At 44.6% G+C, this 19,595-nt stretch overlaps 1 protein-coding gene and 1 long non-coding RNA gene across 6 annotated transcripts in view; one reads left to right on the plus strand and one right to left on the minus strand.

The window, feature by feature from the left end:
• LOC115513499 overlaps positions 1-19,595 on the minus strand; it is a 50,885-nt gene that overhangs the window by 7,666 nt on the left and 23,624 nt on the right. The gene's annotated exons all lie outside the window — the stretch shown is intronic.
• The window catches only part of SLC17A1 (solute carrier family 17 member 1), a 35,452-nt gene continuing 20,055 nt past the window's right edge, over positions 4,199-19,595 (plus strand). For 2 of the 5 annotated variants that reach the window (XM_032593100.1, XM_032593099.1), the window contains exons 1-7: positions 5,398-5,594; positions 9,458-9,630; positions 14,542-14,775; positions 14,860-14,947; positions 17,803-17,924; positions 18,044-18,205; positions 19,415-19,547. In XM_032593100.1, the coding sequence (XP_032448991.1) occupies positions 5,567-5,594; positions 9,458-9,630; positions 14,542-14,775; positions 14,860-14,947; positions 17,803-17,924; positions 18,044-18,205; positions 19,415-19,547 (940 nt within the window). In that variant the 5' untranslated portion in view covers positions 5,398-5,566. Of the gene's footprint in view, positions 4,287-5,114; positions 5,237-5,397; positions 5,595-9,457; positions 9,631-14,541; positions 14,776-14,859; positions 14,948-15,561; positions 15,649-17,802; positions 17,925-18,043; positions 18,206-19,414; positions 19,548-19,595 lie in introns of those variants that run through there. The other 3 variants (XM_030314677.1, XM_032593103.1, XM_032593102.1) reach the window with 3 other exon arrangements.

Below are 19,595 nucleotides of genomic sequence, written 5' to 3' on the forward strand. Positions count from 1 at the left end.
GGGTGCCTGGGTGACTCAGTCAGTGGAGGGCCCGACGACTGATTTTGGCTCTGGTCATGAGCTCACGGTTCGTCAGATCGAGCCCCCATCGGGCTTTGTGCTGACAGCATGGAGCCTGCTTGGGATTCTCTGACTCCCTCTCTCTCTGCCCCTGCCCCACCCATGCTCTTGTGTGCTTGCTTTCTCTCCCTCAAAGTAAATAAACCTAAAAAAAAACACAAAAAACAACAGGATGGATTCTGAAAGGAATCATGCATGATCAGCTGGGAAAGAACAGAAGATGAGCTTAGGGAGGGGGGTATGACCAGTGCATAAAGGTCATGTTTGCCATGTTAGGGAGCTTGAGGGGTATCCCACAAAGCAAGAGTGACAGGTACAGATTTTCTCTCTGGATAGAACACTCTGGCCCAATTCCAGAACCAGGAAGTCTATTAAATGACTGTCTGCAGTGTGGTCCACATAGCAGTGATGAGGACTGAACCAGGGAGGGAAGAGCTGGGGTGGAGAAGAGAGACACTAAGGAGTCAGGGTCTCTAACCTGAGAGACTGCACAGACAGGGTCCGAACACCTGGCCGGAGACTGCAAGAAGAGGAATCCTTTTTAGAGGGAAGATAACGAATTGACTTTGGGACACGTTACTGGTGATAATGACATAATCAAGTGGGCATGTGGATTCGTTTCCTGGGGCCGCCATTATGAAGTGCCACCAACTGGGTGGCTGAAAAGCCATTTCTTGTCTCACAGATAGAGAAGTCTGAATATGTCAGTGAAGTCCATTCCGTCCGTGCGTTGAGGGACAACCGGTCCCGTGACTCTCTCTCCTGGTAGCCTCCAGAATTCCTCAGCTTGAAGATGGCCTTCTCCCTGCATCTTCGTATCTTCTTCCCTCCGCACATGTCTGTCTCTGCCAAAATATGTCCTTCTAATAAGGATGTCCCGTGCTAATGACAAGCTCTTCATGTTGTCACCATGAGTACTAAAGGGACAGGACTATTGTATTGAAGCCCCAGAGGTTCTGAGGCTGTGCCATGCCTTTGTTGAGCCTTCAGGGTAGGCACTGAACAAGTATACAGGTACATTACAATAAAACAAAAAAGTAATTGTATTTATTAGGAATCAAGATGTTCAACGTAAGAGAAAAAGTCAAGAGCGTCAAATCAGAGGTTCTAAAAAATCCCTCAAACATTTCATTTGAATTGGAAATAACACACAGAGTTTGTAACTGAAAAAAACAACACCTTTTGAAGTTCTTCCACTGAAAAGGCCTAGAAGCCATGGGACCTAGGAGCAATGAATACTCAATGCTTAGAGTGTGGTCTCTGGATGCTTTTTCCTACTGAAAGGAACCTGCATTCCATGAGAAAGCCCAGGTCTGAGAACAGGAAATACGCTAGAGAAGCTTGGAATGTGCGTGTGTGTGTGTGTGTGTGTGTGTGTGTGTGTGTGTTAGAAAACAAGGACACTATCCCAGACAACGAGGTCAGGTCTTAAGGACAATAGAGACCGGCTTGAATAGCTTCCTACTGGCCAAAGAAGAGACAATTTAAGCGTCAAAAAATAGGGACTCAGCAGATTGAAACACATCCAAGAAAACCCAGGAGGTCATAATTTTCCTTGGTCAGCTTTGCTAAGGCACTAAATTATTATTCTACAACTTTATAAAGTATCCTGACTTTCCTATGGAATCTGTATTTCAGGGTAGCCAAATATTAGATTAGGCAAATTTCTTATTTTGTAGAAAATTCCAGCTCCTACCTAAAGAAGGCATGATAGAAATAAAATAACGCATCGTTTAGTGATTCAGCATTTACCAACAAATGGCAAAGGCCATAGGCTGAGAACTTCCAATCAAGCTGAGAAGATCTGAACCCAGTGAGCAATCTTATGTCAATCAAAGTGAGACAGGCCGCCACCGTGGAAGTCTCCGGCACCCCATGAGTTCTTCTTGTCCTGGATCTAAGGAAGCCTCTCCATATACGAGCAGTCTGGGGGCTATAAGGGATAAAGAAATTTATCAAACAACACTAAAAGGAAGGAATTAGCCAAATCAGTTATGAAAGTCACTCTGCAAATGGCCTTGTTTTGTTACGACGACTGTTGTTATTTTTAAGTAACAGCAAATATAAAGTGAAGGAAGGAACGGTCACAAAATTAAGGAGAGGTGAGAGTCATAACACTTGAGTGCCACAGGCAGATCTTGTTTGGAGCTTCATTTAAATAAATCAAGTGTAAAAGGACAACTCTGAAGCAACTGGAAACATTTTCATAATGACTAGCTCTCTGGTGATACTAAGGGATTACTGTTTTTTAAAAGTGCTGATAGCATGCTAGTTATGTTTTTTTTTTTTTTAAAGCACTAATGAGTTATATATCCATGCTGTATTTTTTATGGGAGAAATAATATAATATCTGAGGTTTACTTTAAAATACTCCAGAAAACAAGGGCGCCTGGGTGGCTTGTTCGGTTGAGCGTCCGACTTCGGCTCAGGTCATGATCTCGCGGTCCGTGGGTCCGAGCCCCGCGTCGGGCTCTGTGCCGACGGCTCACAGCCTGGAGCCCGCTTCAGATTCTGTGTCTCCCTCTCTCTCTGCCCCTCCCCCGTTCGTGCTCTGTCTGTTTCTGTCTCAAAAACAAATAAATATTAAAATACTACAGAAAACAAACACTGGAGATATCTCTATATGTATCTCCAGTGGCCAAACGTTGATAATTACTGATTAATGGGCACGTGGTTATATTAGACTGTTCTACTTTTCTTGCACGTTGGAAAATTCCAATATAATGTTACATCTAAAAACTTAATACGAAAAGCACAGAATCCAAATGTAGAACCCAGAAGTGATTTGAAAGCATATCACAGAGCAACAGAAAGCTTTGGAGCCAACACACGGAAGGATAGTTCCGGAAGGATAGTTCCCTTCGGGTAATCAGTAACTGGAACCAGAGACGTTGATACTAAGTGGGAACATTGTTTACTTAAAACATGGACATTGAACAACTGGTCATCTGGGGCTTTTAACCACTAAATGGTCAGAAAATGCCAGAAACCACCAGCCTTGCCCTCAAACCGTACAAACCAGAATCTGGAATTCTCACAAGGAAAAAAATCCAGCGGAATGTATAAGACATCAAAGTCTCCTGGGCAAGCAAGTTAAAGTTTTCGTCACTTCCTGGGGTGCCGGGGTGGCTCAGTTGGTCAAGCGTCCAACTTCGGCTCAGGTCGTGATCTCACGGTTCATGGTTTAAGCCCTGTGTCAAATTCTGTGCTGACAGCTCAGAGCCTGAAGTCTACTTCGGATTTTGTGTCTCCCTCTCTCTGCCCCTTCCCTGCTCAAGCTCTGTCTCTCTCTCTCAAAGATAAATCATCATAAAAAAAAAGTCTTCAGCATTTCTTTAGAGAGAAAATAACTGATTCAATTTGTAGAGTGTCTGCTAAGTGCCAAACATGTATTAGGCACTTTATAAGCATACTCACACATCTTTAAAAAAAAAAATCTTATGTATGTAAGAAACTATCGTCCAAAATCCCCAATTTAAGGGCTCAGATGTTCCTATCTGATCAGTAGGTTGCCTTCACAGAACTCCAAGGTAAAAGCACTCTCGGGTATACCTACGGAGAGGTGGTGGAACCAGGAGAATTTGCTCATTGCAGAAGCCATGGGGAAATCACTCCCTTTGCAGGATATACTTTAATAAAATGCATCTCTCTCTGAGTAGCTTGAATGTCAGACAGATGTGGCCTTTGCAAAAGGGAGGGAAGGGGAGGGGAGGGGAAGAGAGGGGAGGGGAAGGGAGGGAAGGGAAGGGAAGGGAAGCAAGACAGAGAGAAGGGAAAAAAAAGGGAAAAAGGAAGGCAGGCTGGCAAAAAGCTAACGGGGCATTTATGGGGCATAAAAAACCACAGCATTCCTGTAGGAATGGTACTGTGAACCCAGATCCATCCTCAATAGAAAACATCTGTCCTAGGAGCACTGACTGCCAGGCTGGTTCTCTCCCTCCTGGCAAGAGACTAGCGATGCTGTCTACTACGGTCATGAATTTGATGGTGGATTTCCAGGACGTTTCTAGTCCACTGGAAGATTCTAACAGTCATACTCCTCCCCTGAAGACTCGAGGAAAGGTGAAAGTTAAAGAGTAAGCTTTTAACTTTGACATAACGAGGTCGTCATGAGGATTTGGTGAAGGATTAGTGCGGCTAAAATCGGTAAATCCAGAAATTCAGTACTTTTCAAAAGTTCAAAGTCATCCAAGGGAAGAAGGAATTGCTTTTCTGTCCTGAATCAGGTCAGTCTCACTCTTATATTGCTACTCACTAAATGCAATGAACAGTTCCGCAGAGTGATGGCTGAGGGGTGGGGGGAGCTTCTCCGTTAAAGATCCTATCAGTTTAGCAAGGTGGGGAAATTTGGGGGCAAGATCTATTTCCACAGATTTTTCCTAAGGGAAAGTAAAAAGAACCTATTTCTAGGGATTAAGGGGAGGAGAGCAGTTGTGTGGACAGACAAGGAAAGAGAAGCCACGTGTTGTGCATTGCGTGGCGTTGTGTGAGTGGTGTGGGGGTGTCTGTGGTGCGTATGGTGGAAAGTATGCAGAAGTATGTTTGCGATGTCTGTGCTGGAGTTTGTATGTGTGGGTTGAGATGCGTTCGTAAGTGGGCACAGAGCACGTGTGTGTTTGTACAGGATGCGTGTGGCATGTGGGTGTGTCTGTGCGTGTGTGTATTTTGAAATAAACAGCAGCCGAGCAGACAGTTCGGCAAATGATAATGCTGGTGGACCAGCTGTTTACTCAAAAATACTTGGCAAATCCAACCTCAGGAATTTGTCTTTCAAGCATCCGGTCATCTAAGGGGATGGGGCCGAACGTCAAAGTTGTAGACGAGCCCAGGACCAGCGTCTGCGGACGGTTAAGGGCAGACAGAGCAGCAGCGGCCGGTCTGTCCAAGGGCAAAGTCCTGTGCGGAATGATCCGCCTGCCCATGAGAAGGCGAAGTTAACCCACAGAGAGTTCTCCTCCAGCTCCATTAAGCTAGAAGAAAAAATAATTTATTTTACCTTTACTTACTCCTTTTCTGACGTTCTTTTTTGGTACATTCGAGTTTCTGACCTTTAGCAATCTCTCCCTGCCTGAAAACCCTCTTTATTTTTTTGCTCTACAAATGCAATCATAAAACGTCTTTTAACATTCCTTGCAGGGCAGGTCTACCATCAGCGAATTCCCTCAGTTTTTGCTCGGTTGGTTCACTTTTGAGAGATATTTTCACGGGACATAGAATCATGGGTTAGCAGGGTTTTTATTCTTTTTAAAAATAGTTTTCAGGGGGGTTATATATTTTTAATCAACCCACAAAGCGTCCAAGTGCACCGTCAGAGGAAACGCATGATTGAGTTAAGTGGGCGCGGGTGTATGCAGCGTTTCCCTGTGATGCATGTTTTCAATCCGAAGGTAGTGCTGGGTGGTGTTTAGTCAGTTCTTCCCTGTTATGCTGACACCAAAGTGTTTTGCTCTTGCAGTGGAGACCAAACCCGGCAGCAAGAAAAGAAACCGGAATCCCATTCGTGCAGATGGATAACCAGTTCTCTCCTAGAAAAGGTAGGAATTATTCTGTCTCACTGGTTACGCTTTCTCCTTCTTACATGACATCACAGATTCTGGGTGAGCACGTTTTTCCATGAAAACACATAAAGGGCCTTAGGAATGTCCGGGAAAAGAGGTGAAAACCTTCGTCCTGCTATAGTTTTCCATTAGGAAGACCCTAGGGCCACCTGGGTGGCTCAGTCGATTAAGCATCTGATTCTTCATTTCGGCTTGGGTCATGATCTCACGGGTTCGTGAGTTTGAGCCCCTTGTCAGGCTCTGAGCACTCACGGTGCAGGGTCCCCCTGGGGATTCTCTCTCCCATTCTCTCTGCTTCTGTCTCTCTCTTTCAAAATAAATGAAAAACTTAAAAAAAAAAAGAAAAACCCTAAATAAAAACAATTCGTATTCTTTATTTCAATTCTTACACACTCGTCCACTTAATCACGTGGTGGAGAGTACCAGAAAGAGGTCAACTACTTTTGCCCTGTCTCAAGGAGAAAGACATGGATGGAAACGAAGACAGGATGAATGGTCCTGAGTCACCGCATCCTTGGATGCGTGGATATCTACTGAAAACTGTTTATTCTGAGTCAGGCAGGGAAAGGACGAGAAGAAAGTAGCACTATGGTCTTAGAATTGGGTGAGTGTCATAGGGAACAGAATCCCGGAAGGGGGCGGGGCAATGAATAATTTATGTAAAGATGAGGGGTCTGTTACATCTCACATTTCTTCTTGTATTGTTTTTGCTTTTTTGTGATTTTGGTCATTTTTCTATTGTCCACTTAATCGATACTCAAATTTACATAGGAGTGTATAAAACGCATAAACACAAAAGCACATAAACCATATAAGCTCACATGCATCTATCATCGATTCTGCCCTTCTGCTTAACGTTTCCTTCCTGTCAGGCTCTTGCGGTGTGTTCCTTTGTTAATGTCCCAAGTCCTTGAATTTTCTCTTCTTTTCTGGTAAATATCCTCGGGGTGCACCTTTTGCTCTAACTGCCCAGGAGTTGCACCTGCAGTATTTTACTGTTGCCAGGCCTGAGCACTTTACAATTTCCCTTGTGGTTTACTTTCTAACTCAAGACTTACTTAGAAGTAACTCACGTTCTTCCTGGAGTAAGAGAATAAACTGAAATAGGCCCCCCAACGACCGTGACACGAACCCTCCTCTGCACATGAGGCCTGCTTCCCCTGGCTCTCTGGAAGCTTTTTTCTCTCCTCCAGGGATTTTTTTTCCCCCCGAGTGTTCCTATTAGTTTTCCAGGTCCATTCGTTTTCCTTTTGATTTAATTTAAAAATGTTTTTTAATGTTTATTTTTGAGAGAAAGAGAGAGACAGACAGACAGAATGCGATTAGGGGAGGAGCAGAGAGAGAGACAGAGGGAGAGGGAGACACAGACTCCCTCCAGGAGTTGTAGGCTCCAGGCTCCGAGCTGTCAGCACTGAGCCTGATGCGGGGCTTGAACTTAGGAACCGTGAGATCATGACCTGAGCCGAACTCGGACGCTTAACCTGAGACTGAGCCACCCAGGCGCCCCTTTCCTTTTGATTTTAAAGATGAGGCTTAGAAAGCTTTGGAGCAAGCCATTCTCAGGGTGCGTGCATCCATGTGTGGCTGGAGACATTTTTCTGATGGCCCCCGGACAGTCAGTATTAGGCCACAAGCCATTGGAAGGACTGGCTGATGACTGAATGGTTTTCTTCCCTCTGCTGAGCTCCAGGGCCTGTCTGCACAGGGTGAAAGTTTCAGCAGTGCCCCTGGCAAGGCTGTGTGTCGGTGTGTTCACCCTTCACCAAGCCAGGAGATGTTTGGCATCTGGGGATCTGAGAAGAAGGTCTCTTACCAGACCCCTCCCATTGCCTGGGGATTGGTATTTGACTCCTGTTGTCCCCAAGCCCTGGGAAGCAAAACAGAAACAAAAACAAACAAAAGACACTGAGATCAAATGCTTTCAGGGAAAAAAAATCTGCCTTCAAAGATCAGTTTATGCCTTGAGGAGTCCGTCTTCACGGAACCCTCGGCCTGAATATTTCATTTTTCCTGGCAGATCATCCATGCTTTTAAGGACATACTTTATTTTAAATATATTTCGCCTACTATTTTTATCTGTTTACAAAGGGAGAGCCGTGCAGAAAACGAATTTTCCAGGCATTACCGCCTTTTTTTTTTTCCACTTAGCAGCAAATCCAACATTTGTTTAGCCGAACTTCAAAACACTTCAGAATCAGCAATGCCCTTTTACCCTCTCTCCCCCTTCTGGAACTGGGAGAGCCATAGCAAGTGTCCAGTGTGCCGCAGCATGTGTGGCCGGAGTCCTGGGGACACGTACCTTGTCTCCCCCTTTGTAAGTCCACATATACAGAAATACCGTGCCCTAGCGGGGGTTATTTCTAGGAACCTCCTTCACATGGGTTTAAGATCATTTCGATGAGATCTGTGACTTTGAGATCTGGAGGAGGCAATGGACGTGGGCTGATATTGTATGATAAGCTGAGACTTTTAAGGAACCGTGGAAGGGGGTGAATGTGTTTTGCGTGGGGGATGAACATGAACTTTTAAGGACCAGAGGGTGGACCGTGGTGGCTAGCCGTCTAAGACTACCCCTAAGATTCTGGCCCCCGGTGTGTGTGCACCTCCCGCAAGTTATTTAAGCAAACGCTAAGCTAGGTGCCGCCTGGAGGGATTTAGCAGATTTAAACATGGTCCCAAATGAGCTGATCTTAAAATAGGGAAATCATCCAGGAAATTACCCAGCCCTTCGACTTGGGTCTAGAGGTCAGAGACCAAGCAGCTAGGGAGAGTCCAAGTGTGAGAGGGTTCAACGTTAAGCCAGATTCTTTCGGGCTGGTTTCAGAGCTGCAGGAAGCCACGTGACAAGTCACAGGAACAGCCGCTTGGAACTGTAAGCATCTCCCAGCCGACAGCCAGCAGGGAGACGGCCACATCAGTACTGTATCCACAGACAACTGAATCCTTACCATAACCTGAGCGAGAATGGAAATAGATCCTTGCTTAGAACCTTCAGCTGAGAACTTAGCCTGGCTGATCCCTTGATTTTAGCCTTTGAGATCACGAGCAGAAAACTTAAGTGTACTATGCTAACTCTATGCTAAAACTTCTCAACTGCAGAACTGTCTTAACAAATGGGTGTCGTTTTAGGCCATTCGGTTTGCAGACTTTTTTTTACACAGCAAGAGAAAACACACTTAGGAAAGCACATCCACAACAAAGCCTTCGACAAGCGTTGTCTGAAATGTGCAAACATCAGAGCTACTCCGTGTAAATCAGGAACCATGGTATGAAAACCAGGGATGCTAAGTGCGGCCAACAATTCACCGGCGGTTCTGATCCAAGGAGAACAGGAAATTAAAGACACGAGGATCGCCAAAGAACCAACGAAATCATCACTATTTGTGTATTCCCCACGTAGAAAACCTACCCCAAACAGCAGATGTATTTTTAGAAACGACAGTGACTTTTGGCTAGCTGGCTGGATACAGTATCGACCTTTAAAGTCTAATTCCTTTCTTTTTAAACAAAATTTTTTAAATGTTTATTCATTTTTGAGAGGCCGAGAGGCAGAGCATGAGGGGGGAAGGGGCAGAGAGAGAGGGGGACACAGCATCGCGAGCAGGCTCCAGGCTCTGAGCTGTCAGCACAGAGCCCAAGGTGAGGCTCGAACCCACGAATTGCGAGATTACCTATATACAGTATGTATATAATATGTAAGTATATATTATATATAAAATATAAAATATATAATAAATAATATTAGAATGGCTCCAAGTTTCCGAGTGCCCTTCCTAAAGTTACTGTATGTTTTTACCTCGGCTGTGTTAACAATGGACACTTTCTGTTTTACTTCTTAGTTCCAAGTGTTTGCTCCTTCCGCTACGGATTGTCTCTCCTCTTGTACGTCTGTAACAGTATCATAATGTCACAGCGCATGTGTCTGAGCCTCACAATGGTGGTCATGGTGAACAGCTCGGACCCACACGGTGTGCCCAACACCTCCACAGAGGAGAGCCTGGATGTCACGAAGGTATATGAAAAATACTGGCTGTAGTCCTAAATTGCAAATCCTGTCTTTCTAATTAGGTGGCGTAGAGATTGCATGTTATCATAATTGATGGGACACTAATAATCAGAAGAAGAAGTCTAAGGCTTCAACCACCTTGCTAATAATAACCTAACGAAACATGTCCCATGATTACAGCATTCCTCGATATTTGTGAAGGGCTTTGTTGTGTGAATCCTTCCCTGTGAAGAAGGATAAAAACCAAACATTAGGGTGTCTAGAATTGAGATGTTTGGCCAAGCAAAACAAAAAGAAAGAAAGAAAGAAAGAAAGAAAGAAAGAAAGAAAGAAAGAAAAGAAAAGAGAGAGTGACAAAAGTAACATTTGTTTTTTTTAATGTTTTTATTATTTATTATTTTTTTCAATATATGATATTATTTATTAATTTTGAGAGAGAGGGAGAGAGCACACCTGGGTGGGAGAGGGGTTAGAGAGAAAGAATCCCAAGAAGTAATACTTGACAAACTCATGGCGGAGAACTTTCCAAAATTACTGGCAGGCACCAAATCACAAGTCCAAGAAGCTCAGAGAACACCAATCAGGATAAATACCAAAAAGGGAAATAATTAACAACAAGAAAAACCGACTGGACATATTTAAATTGCAGAAAACCAGAACACAGAGAACATCCTGAATGAAGCCAGAAAGAAAAGTATCTTACCGACAGAAGAACAAGGAGACGAATTTAGAAGACTTCTTATCAGAAACCATTCAAACAAGAAGAGAAGGGGAAAAAATCTTTGCAGTGTTGAAAGAAAAAGAATCTGCCAAAATGGAATTCTATATCCAATGAAATTACCCCCAAAGTGAAAGAATGAAGACTATTTCAGGCAAATAAAAACTGAGGTAATTTATTGCCAACAGGCCGGCCATACAAGAAATGTTAAAAAAAAAAAAAAAAAAAGTAGGTTTTAATCCAACCATATCAATAATCATTTTAAATATGAATGGTCCATATGTACCAGTTAAAAGACAGAAATGATCAGATATGGATAAGAAATAAAGGTCATTAGACATGGAATCTACAAGAAACTCTTCTTAAATACAAAGACTCAGATAGATTAAAAGTAAAGGGATAAAGAAAGATGTGATGCAGCCACGAAAACACTAATCAGAAGAAAACTCAAGTAGCCATATTAATTTCAGACAAAGCAGAATTTATAGCAAGGAAGATTATCAGAGACAAAGGGGTATTACCTAACGATAAAGGAGTCAAGTCTCCAAAAAGATACAATAATCCTGAACATGCATGTCCCTAACAACAGAGCAGCAAAATACAGAAGGTGAAAACTGTTAGAACTGAAAGGAGAAAGAGACAAATATAAAACTGGTAACTGTTTTCTATTTGTTACATCTGTTCTCTGTTTCCTTTTTTTGAATTCTCTTTTTTGCCTTCTCTGGGTTTAATTATTTAAGTGATTCAATTTTATTTCTTCTTTTCATGTATCATTTAGACTTTAAAAAACACCTGTTTTATTTCATTTTTTATTTATTTATTTTGAGCGGGAGCGAGCAGGGGAGGGCCAGAGAGAGAGGAAGAGAGAGAATCCCAAGCAGGCTCTAGAATGTCAGTGAGAGCCTGACGTGGGGCTCGAACTCTTGAACTGTGTGTGAGGTCATGACCTGAGTCAAAATGAAGAGTCAGATGCTTAACCAACTGAGCCACCCAGGCAACCCCCAAAAGACACCTGATTTAGTAGTTGCCCCAGCATTTACAATATACATTTTTTAATCATCTAAATCCACCATCAAATCGGGGTGTCTGGGTGGCTCCATCGGTTAAGTGTCTGACTTTAGCTCAGGTCATGATCTCACAGTCTGGGAGTTCGAGCCCCGCGTCGGGCTCTGTGCTGACAGCTCAGAGCCTGGAGCCTGCTTTGGATTCTGTGTCTCCCCCCTCTCTCTGCCCCCTGCCCCCCGCTCATGCTCTGTCTCTCTCTGTCTCTCAATAATAAATAAATGTTAAAAAAAATTTAAATCCACCGTCAAATAATACCAAACTGCTTCATGTGCACTGCAGGTACTTTATAACACATTATTCCTAATTTTGCTCTCCCGACTCTTGGGAAAGTGCTGTTATTCATTTCAGTATCCACATTATAAATACATGATTACATTACTGCTTTAAACAAATAGTTATCTTTTAGAATAATTCAAAGTGAAATATTCTTTTTATTTATTTACTTTTAGAGAGAGAGAGAGAGAGAGAGAGAGGCAGAGGGAGAGAGAGAGAATTCTAAGCAGGCTCCACACTCAGCACAGAGCCCGATGTGGGGCGGGACTCAATCCCACAACCCTGGGATCATGACCTGAGCCAAAATGAGGAGTCGGGACCCTCAACTGACTGAGCCACGCAGGCACCTCCAAAATAAAACATTTTATCCCTTCATTTATTCTTTTCTGATGCACTTCCTTTTTTAATACAGATGCATGTTCCTGAGCGATTTCATTTCCTTCTGCAGAAAGAACTTCTATTAAAATTTCTTTTGTGGGTAATGCTTTCGTTTTTATACCTAAGAAATCTTTGCGTAGCCCGAGGCAAAAAAACACTCTTCTTGCTATGTTTTCTTCTAGAAGTTGTATAATTTCAGGCTTTACATTTAAATATATGATTCATTTAGACTTAATTTTTATGTATGTTGGGTTGAAGATTCTTTTTTTACATACAGATATACAATTGTTCTACCACCATTTGTGAATTGTCTTTGGATGTTTGTTGAAAAGTCAGTATTTGTAGGGCTAATACCACTTACTTGGTTTTAAGACTTGTCATAAAGTTATACTAATCAAAACAGTGTGGTATAGCTCACAAAAAAGAGTCAATGAAATAAAATAGAGAGTTCAGAAACCAACTCACACAGATATAAACTCCTGATTTTTTTCCTGATCCACAAAAGAAAATACATAAAATTGGACTCCATTCCATTCCATTCCAAAGAGCTGTTGAGAGAATAAAGAGACCTGAGACAGGGATAAATGTTTGTAAATCCTGTCTAATAAAGGAATTCTATCAAAACTCGATAAAAATGAAACAAAAGCCCAATAAGAAAATGGGAAAAATGTAAACAGTCTTTTCGCCAAGGAAGATACAGGGAAGGATGGCAAATAGTCACAAAAAGATGTCCCACATCATCAGTCATTAGGGACAAGCAAATTAAATCCATAAAGGTTTATGACTACACACCGAAGCTTCTAACATTGCTGGGGAGGATGTAAAATGGTATAATCACTTCAGTGACCTACCGTATGATTCCCCCCATTCCATGCCAGGTATTTACTGAAGAGAAATGAACACACATGTCCGTACAGAGACTTGTACGTAAATGCTCACAGTCGCTATATTTGTAATAGCCCCAAACTGGAAACAATAAAAAGGTTCAACAGATGAATGAATGCACACGCTATCGTACAGTCCTAAAACAGGGTACTGCTTAGCACTAATCATAAATGAATGCTAAAAATAAATGGATGAAACTCAAAATAAGTACGGCAAATTTATAGAAAACCTCCAGAAAATAAAAACGATGACGTAGTGACAGGCAGAGAAGATCAGTGGTGGGAGAACAGCAGGAAAGAGGAATTACAAAAAGAAGTAAGGAAACTTTTGGAGGTGAGGAACACGTACATTTCCTTGACTGTAGTGACGGTTTTGTGAGCATGCACGTAATTACATGTGTCAAGTTGTACATTTTATGTCAAAGATTAAGTATGCAGTTTATTGCATCGTTTGTCCCTCAGAAATCTGTTAAAATCTTTTTATCCAATTTTTCCTTGAACAATATCCTGAAACATTTGTAGTATTCCATTGCTTTGGTTTAAATATTGAGAACCCCATATTCTAGAAAAATGGGTATTCGCAGGGGCCACACACGTAAAGAAAGAGCCTCTTTAGAAGATCCAGGGAAACTGATCTCCTTCACATCGGAGTCACACAAAAGGAATTCTCTTCGCGGCCATACAAAGGAACTAGATGGAAGAGAGAGAGAGAGAGAGAGGGAGGGAGGGAGGGAGGGAGAGAGAGAGAGAGAGAGAGAGAGAGAGAGAGAAAATACAGCATGTATTTTCCAAACACATCCAAAAGATGAAAACTCACCAGAAAATTGTTTCCACAGAGCAGATCTAAGTTGTAAGCTGAAATTACAAAATGCAGCTAAAAACTAGGGAGGCAATTATATTTATGGACAACAGTAGACACAGGAGCTCAGAGCAGAGGTGGCCCGGTGACAGGAGGCTGTGCTCAGGCAGTAGAGCGTGGAATACAAGTGAGTTGACAGATCTCAGGGGAGGATTTTGGAAACACGAGACAGAACATTTTAGAAAAGGAGAGAACCAAGCACCAAAAGAGAATTGGCCCTCTTCCTTCACTGTCTCATCCGATGATTTTCACGGTTCAGCCCGACACCTTCTCTTCACGATTTGATCGATCATGGTTTCTGTCTCTGGGAGTAGTACGTATGTGGGGAAATATCTGTCTGGGGAATGAGGGTAACTTAACGGAGGAGTCGGAGGAAGACAGAAGGCAACAGACAATTAATGATGGCGGCAAGTGTAGTATGCCACAGAAGACCTGACACGCAGAGTAGCAATGTTCCAGGAATAAGTATTAAACGTCTACACCGTACTGGGGGTAGAGACGGTGCAAGGACTCGCCATTAGCCTTGAAGATACCAGTGTGAAATGTCAGTACCCACAGGAAATGATGTTATAAAGGAGCAGCAAAGGTCCCATGATGGAAAATGAAGCAGAGGGGAGCTCCTTGACCCCAAGGAAGCCTGCAGACCAGTGTCCCCGCATCCCTGACTATCACAGTAACTCACCAGGATGCAGAGTGGCTCCATGCGACTCTCTCTCTCTCTCTCTCTCTTTTCCCCCCAGAACCCCGTGTACAACTGGAGTCCTAAAACCCAGGGCATCATCTTCAGTTCCATCTTCTATGGCATACTCATCATCCAAATTCCTGTTGGATACTTGTCTGAAAAATACTCCATCAAGAAAATGATCAGCTCTGCACTATTCCTCAGCTCCCTGTTTAGCCTGATCCTGCCGATGGCCGCTGAAGGTGGAGAAGCTTGGATCATCGCATGTCGGGCGGCCCAGGGAGTTTCCCAGGTACTAAGATAACGCAACAAGTGAACAGGGCTGGAATTCACAGGAAGCATCAGAGATCAGATGTCCTAATCCTTCTGATTTCAGGGGTCAGCATTAATAGCTCAGCACGCAATATGGGTCAAGTGGGCTCCACCCTTGGAACGAGGCCGACTCACCTCCCTGAGTCTATCAGGTAACGACCTAGAGCCTCGAAGGTGTGAGTGTCACTGCTACCTCACTGTGCCGTGTTCTTCCTAGAGCTGTAAAAGATGTGTGTTTTGAACTGTCCAGGGCTTTGGAAACCATCTGTTCCAGCAGCCCCCCTTTAAAGATGCGGAAACTAGGGGCGCCTGGGTGGCGCAGTCGGTTAAGCGTCCGACTTCAGCCAGGTCACGATCTCGCAGTCCGGGAGTTCGAGCCCCGCGTCGGGCTCTGGGCTGATGGCTCAGAGCCTGGAGCCTGTTTCCGATTCTGTGTCTCCCTCTCTCTCTGCCCCTCCCCCGTTCATGCTCTGTCTCTCTCTGTCCCAAAAATAAATAAAAACGTTGAAAAAAAAAAAAATTAAAAAAAAAAAAAAATTTAAAGATGCGGAAACTGTCTAGAAAGAAGGAGAGGCTTCTTTATCTCAAACGACAGAAAAAGGGAGAGAGAGAGAGGGGAAAGCAAATATTTTATTCGTTTCTTCTGCCCAGTGTTTTGCTCTACAAACGTATTTCACCGGAAATTGTTCATTGCTACCCTGACGCTACATTATCTCTAGGTTCAGATGTCTGCTCCTTAGGGGCGCTCTTTGTGCTTTCTGATTAGGGGTTCTGCTGGGGCCCTTCATTGTTCTGCTTGTGACTGGATTCATCTGCCAATCCCTGGGCTGGCCCGTGGTCTTCTATATTTTTGGTGAGTCTCTTTCTGTAAAATCCCAGTCATTATTCAGAACTGAAAAAAAAAAAAAAAAACAAAACCTGACTATAACGTAATAATTTATATAAAGTTAATGGCTTTAAAAATCATGAATCTCATGGAGGGTAACAGGTCAGCCTTCATTAATTTCCTCCTGCCCTGGTACTGGTTCCGTGCAGTTTTACGCTTCCAGTCCTCTCTTCCGGGGAGCCGCCATTCTCTGTGTCCACCTGTCCATCTCTCCAATTTGGGGGAGCCACAGCTTGCCCTATGACCTCAACTCTCTGCGGGATCGAAGACGACTTGTTGATTTTTAGTCTGCTAAACACTTTTCTGGTCACGAGGATGGGAAGGATGACTCTTCCAAGTTCCTTATGTGCCGGATCAGAAAGCAGAAGTCCCTCTCCAGGCCATTCTGAAGTTAGTGGGGTCAATACAGGACGAGAAGACATATTATATTCAAGTGTAGTACAAATCAGTAGCTTTATTTGCGACTTTTAAATGTTCCTGTGTCTTGCCCCGGGCCTCACAAATGTTAGAGCTGGCCAAGCCTCCATGCCCACAAATCAAGTGGAGGTTCTTCGGTCCTGAACCTGAACTCTCAATCACATCCAACAATACCGGGGGCAGCGGGGGGGGGGGGGTCTGCCTGACCCCCTGACCAGACTTCATTCTTCTGGCCATTCCTGCTCAGTCTTCTGCAGACTTTTCCTCTTCTCCTTGCCACAAACTCCTGGCTTTCTTCAAAGCTCTGCCCCAGGCTCCTCCCCTAGGACCGTATTCCCTCCCTAAAAACGTGATTCATGCTAAGTGTCGGTGACCGCTTACTAACCACACATCTCGGAGCGAGCAAGCTGACCTTTCTGCACATCAATATTCCCTGACAGCACCACAGGACTTTTCTGAGGGCTAAACTGTCACACAGAAATGTACGTATTGCCCATGTCTTAGGGGGCTTCTCTCCACTTACGCGTCACCTTGGGATTAGGTCCTCAGGCCACGGAGTGAGGTGGGAGTTGTATGTTGTCAATATGCTTAAAAAAAATTTTTTTTTGTTAATGCTTATTTGTTTTTGAGAGAGAGAGAGGCAGAGCGCGAGCAAGGCAGGGGCAGAGAGAGGGGGAGACACAGAATCGGAAGCAGGCTTCAGGCTCCGAGCCATCAGCACAGAGCCTGACGCGGGGCTCGAACTCCTGAACCGCGAGATCGTGACCTGAGCCGAAGTCGGACGCTCAACCGACGGAGCCACCAGGACCCTCCCACCCCCCACCGCCTCGCCCCAGCCCTTGCTTCCTCTCCAGTCACACTGGCCTCATAACCTAGGGCTCTGGCACTCTCTGCTCCCTCTGCCTGGCCCCACATCCACATCCCAGCCTCCACGGAGCCTGACACTCACTCCTCACCTCCTCCCCCGCAACTTCTCTCCACAGCTCTTACCACTGACATTTAACACCTTTTACCTACTTACTTTTCATGCTCTCCTTCTCATCCACTAGAAAATAAACTCCACGAAGACAGAAATATCTGTCTGGTCTATCCACTGCTGTACCCCCAGCGCCTAGAATAGTGAATGGTACAGAATGAGCATTTCATCACTACTTTTCGAATGAATGAATGCATTTCTGAAAGATGCACTGACGAGCACTGCACCCCCTGTCCTAACAGGATTGCTAAAGGGTCATTAGTACAAAACACTCAAAAACGACAAATCCTTTGGCAAACTCATGGAGGACTTGTATAATCCCTCAGGCCGGGGCTGTATCTTAGGAGCATGGCCAAGACAGAAGCTCCCAAAGCTAGGTGGTGGTCAAGCCCTTTGAGGTCTTGGCTGTGCCGTCTTCTCACGGTGGGACACATCGGGGATCTAGAGATGAGGGTCTGTCTAGGAGCAGGGAGGTCCACTCTCATGAGTGGAGGGATACAGAGGCTCGAGGGCCAGAGGGCTTGCCGCCCTTTCCTCAAAATTCATTCTGGAGGCAGAAGCAGCCTTGGGTACAGAGAGGACTGCCCAAAATGCAAGCCTTGCTGTAAAGTTGCAAAGAAGAAAGAGGAGGTTCAGGTTCTCGGACCGATGACGAGACACGTCAAGGTGGGAAGGGCACTTACTACAGACAGAAGCAATTTCAATTCTAACCTGTTCTGCTTTGAGAGGCGCCTGTGGCTGTGGTGTGAGTCTTCTCTGGTTCCTTCTGTTCTATGACGACCCCAAGACCCACCCGTGTATAAGCGTCAGTGAGAAGAACTACATCTTGTCATCCCTCAACCAGCAGCAGGTAGGACACGGACGCTCCACGGTGGCAGCTCCCAGATTCTGTGCCCAAAGAAATCGCGTTCCAGCTTCTCCTAATGGGCTGACAGTCAACGTTTCGTTGTTGTTGCTGTTTTTTCCCAGAGCAGCTCAAGAACACGGTCTCTGCCGATCAAGGCTATGATTAAGTCTCTCCCACTCTGGGCCATTGTTTTCGGTTCTTTTGCTTTCCACTGGACAAACAACATCATGCTTTTCTACACCCCGACGTTTGTCGACTCCAACCTTCACGTGAATGTAAAAGAGGTAAGGACACCTTTCCTCTCCTTTTAACTTTATGAAACTTCTCATGACTCTAGTCCTAGCTCTTGGCCTCTCTACACTGTCTAGCTGATGCTCTGCACCTGGAGACTCACTGTTTCCACTTTTTCTGTCACTATTTCCCGGAACAAAAGGTGTAGGCACCATGTCTGGCCTCCGCAAAACACAGTCCTGTTCCCGTAGTGCCTTTCCCCACCATTCACTGTATGTATTATTGCCCTGCTGTAGTACTCAAGGCTCAACACCATCGTTCCCTACAGGGACTCATCCTCCCCTCCACTGTGCCCAGTCACACGCATCCTATCTCTCGGAACAAGGCAATGAATCCTGGGCTGAGAACCCATGACTCTGGTCTTGCTTTGAAACGACGGGCGCTCTCATTGCTTGTCTGACTTGGAGAATCACTGATGCCTGGAACCTTATGTCAGATGCCATGGTAACCAGAAAAGACTCCCATAGAAATGGAATGCCCAAAGTGGCATTCTGCAGTGAACCTCCTCACTCAGAAACCCCCTAAGTGAGGAGGGTTCCCTAGGAACACAGCCTAGGGGCCAACGTGACAGTGAGGTCATTTAAGCTCTTTCTGATTCAATTTTGCCCTCCACGAGACCATGGAGGGGTTGAAAGAATTAATAGCAGCGATCTAGAGTAAGCACCAGATAAATGTTTGTAATTGTTATCATCACTCTTTCTCCCCCGAGCCAGCTGTCCCCATTCCCAAGTGTAGTCTTCATCTCTATTATCCAGAACTTTCAGTTCCCATGACACTACCAATAGAAAACTAGACATACTGTGACAACCGTTATTTATTTATTTATTTACTGGAGTGAGAGAGAGTGTGAGCGCACGAGCAGGGAGAGGGGAGAGGGGAGAGGGGCAGAGGGAGAGTGAGAATCCCAAGCAATCCTCACTCAGTGCAGAACCCGATGTGGGGCTCGACTGCACAACCCTGGGATCGTGACCTGAGTCAAAATTAAGGGTCGGACACTCATCTGACCGAGACACCCCGTGACAACTATGTCTGACCTTAAGGCTATTTTCCTCTTTCTTTTGGGTGGTGTGGCCCCAAGTCAGAATTCTGTGGTTGTACGTTGATGGTGTCTCCTATGGCAATACAGATGTTCAGTACTGAACTTCAGTGTAGGGATGGCTCTGGCTACCGGGCTCATCCTTCCGATGACATTTCTTTCTCAGAATGGGCTGCTGTCAGCCCTCCCCTATTTGTTTGCCTGGAGCTTTGGTATCCTGGCAGGTCACGCTGCAGACTTCTTCCTGTCCAGGAATATTCTCCGCCTCAATACCATCCGGAAGCTCTTCAGCACACTAGGTAAGGAACAGCCAGGACATTCAAGCACTTTGAGTTACTTCACCCCAT

Source organism: Lynx canadensis, chromosome B2, assembly GCF_007474595.2.
Source record: "Lynx canadensis isolate LIC74 chromosome B2, mLynCan4.pri.v2, whole genome shotgun sequence".
Classification (NCBI taxonomy): Eukaryota; Metazoa; Chordata; class Mammalia; order Carnivora; family Felidae; genus Lynx; species Lynx canadensis.